At 37.3% G+C, this 12,159-nt stretch overlaps 1 protein-coding gene across 3 annotated transcripts in view; it reads left to right on the plus strand.

The window, feature by feature from the left end:
* The window catches only part of LARP1B (La ribonucleoprotein 1B), a 130,106-nt gene that overhangs the window by 34,492 nt on the left and 83,455 nt on the right, over positions 1–12,159 (plus strand). For all 3 annotated transcript variants that reach the window (XM_060012968.1, XM_060012969.1, XM_060012970.1), the window contains 2 exons: positions 1,790–1,962; positions 4,135–4,500. In XM_060012968.1, the coding sequence (XP_059868951.1) occupies positions 1,790–1,962; positions 4,135–4,500 (539 nt within the window). The remainder of the gene's footprint in view (positions 1–1,789; positions 1,963–4,134; positions 4,501–12,159) is intronic.

Consider the following 12,159-nt stretch of genomic DNA (forward strand, 5'->3'; position numbering starts at 1 on the left):
ATATTGCCTGAACGAACTTTTTGGCCAACCCAATATAAGCACATGCATTGTGAATATTGTGAAACATACAACTTCATGGTAGAAACATTATTCAAGCTTAAAGAGCAATTAGAGATGATTATATCATAAACTTAAGTAGGTATTTAAAAATTCAATTTCTGTGTTAAAAATAGTAGATACTAATTTCTCTACCTTGTGCCAGATACTGTTCTAATCGTGTATACATGAACTATACATACTAATTTAGTTAATTCTCCCAGTTACTAGTGGTGGTTCCTAGTCTACTTTTAAAGCTTTATTTACTGCATGAACAGAGATGATTCATAGTATTAGGAATAGGGTTCTCTAGAGTTAATGTTTTTTTCATTCCTATAACTTCAGTATTAATACTGACAGCCCAAACCTTTTCACTCGTACTAATTTTTTGGATCAATTGATGACATGTACCATTAAGTTGTAGAGCAGCAGTGTCCAATAGAAATATTACGTTTGCCACACATGTAATCCTAATAATTTTTAATAGCATTAAAAGCTGTATAACAAATGAAATTACTTTTAATATACCCAAATATTATGACATTAATATAAAAATTATGGACCAATGTTATTTTTGTACCAAGTGTTTGAAATCTGCTGTGTATTTTACACTTATCCTGAATACATTTCAGCACTAGCCACATTTCAAGTGCTTTGTAGCTCCACAAAGCTAGTGGCTATTTTATTGAACAGTGCGGTTTTAGAGCGTTTTCTGTTATGAATCATTATACTTCTTTTTAAAGCAATATAGTAATCTGGTTGTTGAAGCCTGGATCTGTGTGTCCATGGAGAAGATAATAAACCCATCTGATTCTCGTATGTAGTAGATGAAAGTAAAATCTCGGACTACTCTCTCAAACTCACTCCTGGAATGTGCCTTTGCATTTTCATTTAGTAAGTTAGGATTGTTGGTGTTCATTTATTTCAACTTTCTCTCTGTAGTATTCAACTTTGCAATATTTTCAGGGAATCGGCTTTGAGGAGTAAATAATGTTTAGAAGTTTACAGTATAAATTTGTTTTTAAAACACTTTTTGTCCAAAGCAAGTTCATATTGCATTATAACTTAAATATTCTTCGACTTCTGAAAAAAAATTTATAAAGGAATTGATTTGTATTTTATAGAGCATATAATTACTTTGATTAAAAGTGTGGAGAAAGGCATTTTTAATTCCAGCAGAGTTGTAAAATGTTTTGTTATTACCAGGACATTGCACTTTAATGACGTGACATTCTAGTCTTCACAGTATTCACTGCGAGCCAAGGGCCAAACTGCATTTAGGTAAACCTTGTTAGGCAAAGGAGATGAGAAAAGTATGAGTATTGGCCGCCTTAGTATAGATCCTAGCAGAACAATGAAGGATTGATTTTGCCTTGAATAAAATATGAATTTTATTTGCTTAGTAGCATTTAAGATTCCCTAATTTCATTACAATTAATGAATCTAAGGTTTCACAGAGAATTGACTCCCAAATAGATGTATTGTCATAATTAGTAAGTGACTTGCATTGATATTCTTGAGAAGTTTGAATGAATGTGTCTGCATAAGGATTGATAACATTCCTGTTATTATTCACTGGCTTCACTCGAATACATCTTACAAACCCCTTTGGGTTTGAAAATCATTGAAAGATTATAATTGAGATTGATTTATCATGTTTTTGTGAAGAAAGAAAATGCCCAATTAAAGAAAAAATGTTTGTTATAAGTAAGAAAACCATTATTTTAACTATAGAACTAACTTAAAATTTTAGAGTCTGCCCCAAATTCTCCAAGAATTGGAAGTCCACTGAGCCCAAAGAAAAACACTGAAACAAGTAATCTTCAAGCAGTGTCTAGAGGTTTGTCTGCCAGTTTGCCCGACTTGGACTCAGAACCTTGGATAGAAGTAAAAAAGAGACATTGTCCATCCCCAGTGAAATTGAAGGTAAGTTGTTATGACCCAAGTGAAGTGTGATATATCTTATTTAGAAATTAAAAAAAAAAAATTATTTATTTATTTTTGGCTGTGTTGGGTCTTCGTTGCTGTGTGTGGGCTTTCTCTAGTTGCGTTGAGTGGAGGCTGCTCTTTGTTGCAGTGCACCGGCTTCTCAATGTAGTGACTTCTCTTGTTGCGGAGCTCGGGCTAGGGCTAGGCGTGTGGGCTAGCGCGTGGGCTGGTGCGTGGGCTCAGTAGTTGCGGCTTGCAGGCTCTAGAGCACAGGCTCAGTCATTGTGGTGCATGGGCTTAGTTGCTCTGCGGCATGTGGGATCTTCCCAGACCAGGGCTCAAACCCGTGTCCCCTGCATTGGCAGGCGGATTCTTAACCACTGCGCCAGCAGGGAAGTCCGAAGTGTGATGAATTCTGAGTGGAGTGTAAGGCCACCGTTTTTGAGGTACATATATAAATTTGGAAAAGTTTTAAGAAAAATGGTAAAAATTGGAACCATTGCCCTTCAGTAAAGCTTATGGGTTACTAAGTAATTGAAAATAAATAATATTGTATCATTTTTTAAAATTTATCTTATTTCTCAATATGATTTAAGAATATTTCGCTTTAACCTTTTTTACTTGAAATTAGTTTATATTTGAATAATATTTCAGTTTTGTTTTTTTATTTTTTTGTGTTTTTTTGGTATGCGGACCTCTCACTGTTGTGGCCTCTCCTGCTGCGGAGCACAGGCTCCGGACGCGCAGGCTCAGCGGCCATGGCTCACGGGCCCAGCTGCTCCGCGGCATGTGGCATCTTCCCGGACCGGGGCACGAACCCGTGTCCCCTGCATCGGCAGGCGGATTCTCAACCACTGCGCCACCAGGGAAGCCCCCGTATTTTGATTGCTGTCACATAGTCCTTTCCTGCTCTTTGTACCTACCATCTTAAAACTTTTTAGGACCCCAGAGGGATCAATGGTGTCTGCCTTCCCTGTAGCCTTCCTTTTTTTTTTTTTTTAAAATAATATTTATTTATTTAGGCTGTGCCGGGTCTTAGTTGCGGCACACGGGATCTTCGTTGCAGCATGTGGGATCTTTTTAATTGCAGCATGCGCACTTTTTAGTTGCGGCATGTGAACTCTTAGTTGCGGCATGCGTGTGGGATCTAGTTCCCCGACCAGGGATCAAACCTGGGCCCCCTGCGTTGAGAGTGCAGAGTCTTACCCACTGGACCACCAGGGAAGTCCCAGCCTTCCTTGATACGGGTTTTAGATTTCTATTTCCTCTAGTCATGTTTATTATTAATATAATTCCATTTGATTTCTGCTTTCCAGAAAATTATAAAAATTTCTGATCTTCTGATAGTTATACTTGTTTTCTTATTGGCAAATTATGGTATTAATATAATTGTGAGGTAAAAAGCTTTGAGACTAGGGAGGATCATTGAATCTGGAAGTCAGAAGACCCTGGTTGTTCTGGGAATTCCCAGTGGTTAGGGCTCTGTACTTCCACTGCAAGGGGTGTGGGTTCAATCCCTGGTTGGGGAAGTAGGATCCCGCATGACATGCAGCACGGCCAAAAAAAAAAAAAAGTCCTTGGTTGTTCTAGTCCGGACTAATTCTGCAATTGTGGACAAACAGTGTCACATCTCTAGGCCTTTTTTTTCCCCTCATCTGTAAAACAAGTTGGTACTAAGGACCATTCTAACTCTAAAGGAGTCTTTAATATAATCCTTCTTTTTTCAGCTTTGTGGGTTTTTTTAATCTTAAACTGATTGTTTAGCAGTTACTTTATATTTATTGGCCTGGAATAATACTGGTATGATTTTCTTTTACAGTTTGACTGCTAATCTAGTTATTGAGCATACAGATTTTTTTTTTTTTTTTTTTTTTTTTGCGGTACGCGGGCGTCTCACTGTTGTGGCCTCTCCCATTGTGGAGCACAGGCTCCGGACACGCAGGCTCAGCGGCCATGGCTCACGGGCCCAGCCGCTCCGCGGCATGTGGGATCTTCCTGAACCGGGACACGAACCCGTGTCCCCTGCATTGGCAGGCAGACTCAACCACTGCGCCACCAGGGAAGCCCGAGCATACAGTTTTGATATTATTTACATTAACGTTGTTATGTGACATTTATTGTAAAAGTGATAACAATGTTTTTATATAAAATACCAATTTCTTCCTTCAGGAATCACCACCTCTACCTGAAGAGGCATCAAATCAACCATATCTTCCAGATGAACAAGAACAAGAAGAACTTGATTTTTTATTTGATGAAGAGATGGAACAAATAGAAGGGCGAAAAAACACATTTACTGATTGGTCTGATAATGATTCAGATTATGAAATTGATGACCAGGATTTAAACAAGATTTTGATTGTAACTCAGACACCACCTTACATGAGAAAACATCCTGGAGGAGATCGAACAGGCAACCACATATCTCGGGCAAAAATTACATCTGAACTTGCTAAAGTTATCAATGATGGCTTATATTATTATGAGCAGGATTTGTGGATGGAAGAAGATGAAAACAAACACACAGCCGTAAAGGTAATTGTTTCTGATCAACATCTTTCTGTTGATACTATGTTTTGATGGCACATTGCTGCTTATGTTTTCCTAAACTTGAGGGTTTATTTTATGAAATTTTGAATATAAATAAATTATATTTAATTTGAAAAATTCCTGGAAATATATCTGATATTCACAACCTGAAAAATTATTTTATTAAAATGACAGTGAGATAAGTACTTTAATTACAAAAATAAATATTAACACTCACTGATTAAAAACCCTTTTTTCAGGTGAAAATAATAAGAAGGCCTTTTCTCATAAGAAGGAATAAAATCTAAAGTTATGTTCAGGCTTAGTTTATATGCTTTTTCCTTTCCTGGCTAATCACCCTAGCTATGTGAGCAGGGCTTCACAAAGGAGTTACTTTTCTTGCCCCTTGTGTCCTTCTCACCTTAGTCTGTAGTGCATGTTCTGTGGTTGTAGAACTGGTTGTTGACAAGTATAGAAGATTAAACTGGCTGATTGTCTCTCCTTGTCCAATCATAACTTTGTTGCTGGGAGTGGTGTTTGAAACCTTGTTCCAATTTTTTATCTTCTTGCGTTTCACCCCACCTCCTGGTACCTATCCCAGTTATTAAGGTACAGTAAGAGAGTGCCAGAGTAGTCTACTGGCTATCTGCATTCCTTTTATATGACTTTTAATGGTATAGATAGGAATTAAAAAGGATCTTTTTCTGCCATTAAATTGATCAGAACCCCCCCCCCCACAAATTAAATATTTGTTTTAGGGATAGAATAATGAGGGAAGAGTTATATAAGTATAATATGCCAAATAGGAAAGAGATCTTGGTCAGAAATACAGTTCTAGAAAGGAAAGCCAGCCAACTCGTGGTTGGAAAGAAGGGGCTGGCTGTCTGTGGAGCTCCATAGCATCAATAAGTGTGTGCTTTCCTTCTTGAGTCTTCATTTCTTTTCTTCCTGGAATTTCTCCATCACTGCTTTTGCCCTCCTCTCTAGCCCCTGCCTTTCTGGAGATCCTGCCTCAGGATATGGTAGCTTGTCAGTGACTTAGAGCCTGAGCAGTTCTGTCTGTCCTACTGCTATGGGAAAGGAAGTGTGTTTTTATAAAGTTTCTTGGTTGAAAGTCTTTCCTTGTGTAAGGGTTGTTACTTTATTTGTGATACTTAAGTTCTATAAGTAACATCTAACTTAAATCCTTTCGGGAACAAAAAGAGATAGAAAATAAACTAATAATAGGTTAAAATTGTACTACCTCCATTCCCTATCCCTCTGCCCTGCTTTGTTCTTCACCATCTACCATTCTGTATATTGCACTTACTTCTTTTCTGTTTCCATCTCATGAATGTAAGATCTATGAGGATAGGGATTTTTGTCTTACTTTGTACACTGCTGTATCTCCAGCTACAACAGTTCCTGGCACAAAGTAGTGCTCAATCATATTTGTTAAAATGGATAAATGAATTACAGATTAAACATTATGAACTAACCAGGGGTACCTAACCTCTGTGTATAATATTGTTTCTGTGGCAAAATATTTTCAGAGTGCCAAATAACGAACTTTCAGGTCACCTTGAGAAACATATCCTGTTGATAGATGATGATTTGCTTTAAAGTATAGACAACAATAATTAAATTTAATTCATTCATCTATTGCCTTGGCCATTAAATATTAGTCCGGGGAAAGTAATCTTGGCTATATGGGTCTTAAGCATTATGGGTCTGCTCGTAATTATGTCTTATCTGATCCCTATGTACACTCCTGTTACTTATTTCCTTTCTAATTCTGTGCTCAACATATAATTTCTCATTAGAATTGTACTTTTTCTGAGAGTCTGTTTAGAGGGAGAGGAATCAATTATTTAATATATATTAAACTCCTACTGTGTGTGTGACACTGTGTTAGGTCCTGGGCGTGGAAGGGGAAGATAACAGTAGGATCTCTACATGCCTGGTACTTACAAATAATTGGGGTGATAGACATTAAAATAAGCTGCAATAAGTACTTGATCACAAATTATGATAAGTGTGAAAAGAACAAGATGCTATTGGATTAGGCTATAAGGGAATGCCTGTGAGAAAGTCACAGTTATAGTGAGATAGGAACTATGAGTAAGAATGAACCATGCAAATAACAGATAAACCATATTTTAGGAAAAGGGACTAGCAGGTGTAAGGATCTGAGATGGGAAAGAATTTGGTATATTTGAGGAACTGAAAAAAGGTCTGTTGATAGTATTTATGTAAGAGAACAGTTATAGATATATAGACATGCATCTGATCTTAGAAGGTAACATGTGGGCCATGTTAAATAGTTTGGAACTTACCTAAAGTTCAGAAGCAGTACCTTGAAGAATTTTATACAGGCCAACAGGATGTGATCTAATTTTTATTTTTAAAATATCACTAGTTACTATGGCAGAGAACGTATTAGATGGGGACAAGAGTGGCAGAAGAAATCCAGTTAGGAGGCTATTAAAGTAGTCCAGGAGATGTATGTTGGTAATTTAAGATAAATTGGTAGCAGAGGAAATGTAGAATTTATAAGACCCAGGTCTGAGCCCTGAGGAGTGATCATTTAGGAGTTGTGTAGGAAACTGGTGTGGAAGCCAAACACTGTCTTCAAGAGGAAAGAATAATCAGATGTGTCAGAAGCCGGACAGATTGAGTGTAGGTATAAATGAAAAGAATGCCAAATTGGTAGGGTTGTTTGTTGATCATTTCTGACTTTGTAAAGGAAGTTTTGCTGAATCCAGAAGCTGTGTTGAACTGTACCAAAGAGTAGGTGTAGGCCTTCTGTTTCTGACATGTCCTTATTACTGAAGACAACTAAAATGGCCTTTTAATAAATGAGAAAATATCTACTTAAAATCCTTGAAGAACTACAAGGTAAGTTATTATCAGAATAAAACCATAGAGAAGTAGAGTGTTGAAACCAGTTTTGCCTGGGAGACGATTTTGGAATTTGGGTAGTTTGAGAAGTTCAGCTTTGCAAAAGCCACTCAAAATATAGGGGTAAAAGACAAACCCATGGCCCAGTCAAAGTCAGGGATTCCAACAGGAGTCCTTTTCCCATTGAATTGGTACCTAAGGAGAATACCCTAGGGAAAGAGAACTTAACTGCTTTCTCATCTTTGCCTCTATGGGACCACAAAGCGTATTTCCTTAGTTGTGCTAAGCAGAATAAGGAGAAAAAAATTGGCTTAGAAGTTATAATCATGCAACCCAAATTCACACTATATGGGTGACTAGAGTAACTACTAGTCATAAATTTAAAGTGATTGTGGCCTGTTTATTTCCCAGAAATTAGCAGAAGCAAATCTGACTTTTTTGTGACGACATTCACCTTTATCCTAGACCTCAAAGAATTTACTCAAATTATTTTGTAATGAAAGTGAGCAGCTTGGGCTTCCCTGGTTAAGAAACCGCCTGCCAGTGCAGGGGACACGGGTTTGAGCCCTGGTCCGGGAAGATCCCACATGCCACGGAGCAACTAAGCCCGTGAACCACAACTACTGAGCCTGCGCTCTAGAGCCTGCGAGCCACAGCAACTGAGCCCATGTGCCACAACTACTGACGCCTGTGTGCCTAGAGCCTGTGCTCCACAACAAGAGAAGCCACCACAATAAGAAGCCCACACACTGCAACGAAGAGTAGCCCCTGCTCGCTGCAGCTAGAGAAAGCACAAGCACAGCAACAAAGACCCAATGCAGCCAAAAGTAAATAAATAAATTAATTAATTTAAAAAAAAAGTGAGCAGCTCACAAAGTTAATAAGCAAACAAGGAAATAAGGTACTGTATGTGAGAATGAGCAAAAGTAACAGACAGTAAGACCATACCCTGAAAAATTTTAGATAGTAGGATTATTAAACATAGTGTAGAGTAACTTTGCTTACTGTGTTTAAAGAAAAATATCTGCAGGGAAAAATAAATTCTAAAGAATAACCTTTCTAGAACTTCTGGAATAAAAACAGTTAAGGCTGAAATTAAGAACTCAGTTAATTGAAGGGATTAACAGCAGATTAGATACAATTAAAGAAACAGTGAATTGGAAGACAGTTTACAAGAAGCTATTCAAAAATCAGCATAGAGAGATAAAGAGATAGAATATATGAAAGAAGGTATAGAATGGTATTGTAGACAGTCTTTGATATTTTTTGGTGTATTTCAAATCAAGTTGTATAATTTAACATCTAGTGGATTTTATTATAAATCTTTTTATTTTTGAGAGAAGTAAAAAGCAAGTGGAATATAGAGTGATAAACATGGTCTAAGATATATATTTATTCAGAGTTCCAGAAGGAAAAGAGAGAAAATGGGACAGAGTCAGTATTTTAATAGGTAATACCTAGGACTTTTTCTGAACTGCAGAGAGGTACCAGAGTAGAGCAGCCAGGGAAGAAAGGCGGTTACTTTCAAAGAAAGAAGAGTGACTGGACAGCTGATAGCTGACATCTCACCAGTAACATTTGAATGCAACAGGCAATGGAACAATGGTGTTAATATAACACAGGAAAATAACTACCAACCTATAATTGTGTGCCTTGCAAAAAGTACCTTTCACTTAAGAGAGTGACATATAATGAGAGGAATTGCAGTTCGTCAAAGGAATTTCCAAAATTGGAATAAAAGTGATTCCAGGTGCCAGAACTACAGAAAGGAGTATAGAGCAAAGCAAGTGATAAATATGTGAATAAATCTGAATAAATATTAACTGTATAAAACAATAACTGTGTCTCACAGATCTAATATAACATTAACACAGACTGGGAGAGAGCAATGAATGAATCGTATTTAAAGGTACTTTTGTGTTTGGAAAGAAGATAATTGATTAGTTTTAAAAGTTTTCATTTTGCCGTTTGAACGACACCTATTTAAAAATAAGATTAGGGGCTTCCCTGGTGGCACAGTGGTTGAGAGTCCGCCTGCCGATGCAAGGGACACGGGTGCGTGCCCCGGTCCAGGAAGATCCCACATGCCGTGGAGGGGCTGGGCCCATTAGCCATGGCCGCTGAGCCTGTGCTCCACAATGGGAGAGGCCACAACAGTGAGAGGCCCGCGTATGCAAAAAAAATAAAATAAAAAATAAAAATAAATAAAAATAAGATTAGAAGGAATAATCTTGAAACTAGGAGAAAGGGAAAATGTGGACTAAGACAAGAATAAAGGGGAAGGAATCTTCCAGCACAAAAATGAGGTAGTAAATTGAAACCCAAATATTTAAGTAGCAAAAATGAATATTATCAGAATGTATGCAAATACAACCAGTTATGTTATTTACATGTGACACATCAAAAAGATAAGAAAGCCAAAAGATTGAAATTAAAAGACTGAAAAAATACATAACGTAAAATAGTAATAATCCAAAATCAATCTACAAAGTGTAGTCCCTATCAGTATCCTAACTGGCTTCTTTGCAGAAATTGACAAGCTGATCTGAAATTCATATGTAAATTCAAGGGACCCAGAATAGTCAAAACAATCTTGAAAGAGAACAAAGTTGAAGGATTCATACACAGTCCTTACGTTAAGGCAATGTTGATACTAGTATAAGGATAGACATACAGATCAATGGAAGATAATTGAGAGTTGGGAAATACACCTATGTGTCTGTGGTCAACCAGCTTCCAGCAAAGGTGCCTAAAAAGCCATTCAATAGGGAAAGAATAGTCTTTTCAACAAATGGTCTTGGGACAAGTAGATATCCACATACAGAAGAATAAATTAGACACCACCCTAACTCACCGTGCACAAAAATTAATTCAAAATAAATTAAACACATGAATATAAGAGCAAAAACTGCAAAACTCTTGGAGGAAAACATAGAAGAAAATCTTTTACTTTGTATTTGAGAGTGGTTTCTTATATGACACCAATAGCACAAGCAACAGGAGGAAAAAATAATTTTGATATTATCAAAAAATTTAAAATTTTGTACTTCAAAGGACACCAGAAGATGGACCTCCCCCCCAAAAAACCACTTACATTAGCATCCCCCAAAATGAAATAACTGAAGTATAAATCTAAGAAAATATGTACAAGGTCTATGTGAGGAATACCATAACTTTGATGAAAGAAATCAAAGAACTAAATAAATGAGAGAGATTCTGTATTCATACACAGGAAGAGAGACTCAATATTGTCAGTTTTCCTAAATTGATCCAGTGCAATCCCAATCAAGATTCTAGGAATTTATTTTGTGGATATTGACCAACTGATTCTAAAATTTTATGGAGAGGCAAAAGACCCAGAATAGGGGCTTCCCTGGTGGTGCAGTGGTTGGGAAGCTGCCTGCCGATGCAGGGGGCGCGGGTTTGTGCCCTGGTCTGGGAGGATCCCACGTGCCGCGGAGCGGCTGGGCCCGTGAGCCATGGCCGCTGGGCCTGCGTGTCCGGAGCCTATGCCCCACAACGGGAGAGGCCGCAGCGGTGAGAGGCCTGCGTACCAAAAACAAAAAAAAAGACCCAGAATAGCCCATACAATATTGAAGGAGAAGATAAGTCAGAGGACTAATAATATCCAACATCAAGAGTTACTATAATGCTATGATGATCAAGACAGTGTGATATTGGTGAAATAACAGACAAATAGATCAATGGAACAGAATAGAGAACCCAGAAATGACCTCTAAAAATAAACTGATCTTTGGCAGAGGAGCAAAGGCAATAAAATGGAGAACATATAGTCTTTTCAACAAATTGTGATGGAACAACTGGACATCCACATGAAAAAAATGAATCTAGGCACAGACCTTACTCCCTTCACAAAAATTAACTCAAAATGGATCACAGGCTGAAATGTGAAACACAAAACTATAAAACTCCTAGAAAGTAATATAAAATAAAATCTAGATGATCTTGGGTTGAGCAATGACTTTTAATAAGTTGTATTTCATTAAAATGAAAAACTTTTGCTATGTGAATGGCACTGTCAAGAATGAGAAGCCAAGCTATGGAATGGTAGAAAATATTAGTAAAACACACATCTGATAAAGGACTATAATCCAGGATATACAAAGAACTCTTAAAATCAACAATATGAAAACAACCTGAATAAAAAATGGACCAAAGATCTGAACAGACATCTCACCAAAGAAGATATACAAATGGCAAATAAGAATACGAAAAGATACTCCACGTCCATATATCATCAGGGAATTGCAGAGTAAGACAACAGTGAGATTCTACTACACACCTATTAGAATGGCCAACATCTAGAACACTGACAACACTAATAAATGCTTCTGAGAATGTGGAGTAACCCTCATTCATTGGAGGTAGGAATGCAAAATGGTACAGCTACTTTGGAAGACAGTTTGGAAGTTTCTTACAAAACTAAACATACTCTTACCATACAATCTAGATTGTGTGGACAATCTTTTGTCCACACAAAAACCTGCACGTGGATGTTTAAAGCAGCTTTATTCATAATTGCCAAAACTTGGAAGCAACCAGGACATCCTCCAGTAGGCAGATGGATAAATAAACTGTGGTATATCCTGACAATGAAATATTATTTAGTGGTAAAAAGAAACGAGTTATCAGACCATGAAAAGACATGCAGGAACCTTAAATGCATGTTACTAAGTGAAAAGGTCCAATCTGAAAAGGCTACATACTGGGTGATTCCAACTAGTCAGTGTTCTGGAAAAGGAAAATGATGGAGATAATAAAACT

This window comes from Delphinus delphis, chromosome 5 (genome assembly GCF_949987515.2).
Source record: "Delphinus delphis chromosome 5, mDelDel1.2, whole genome shotgun sequence".
NCBI classification, from domain to species: domain Eukaryota; kingdom Metazoa; phylum Chordata; class Mammalia; order Artiodactyla; family Delphinidae; genus Delphinus; species Delphinus delphis.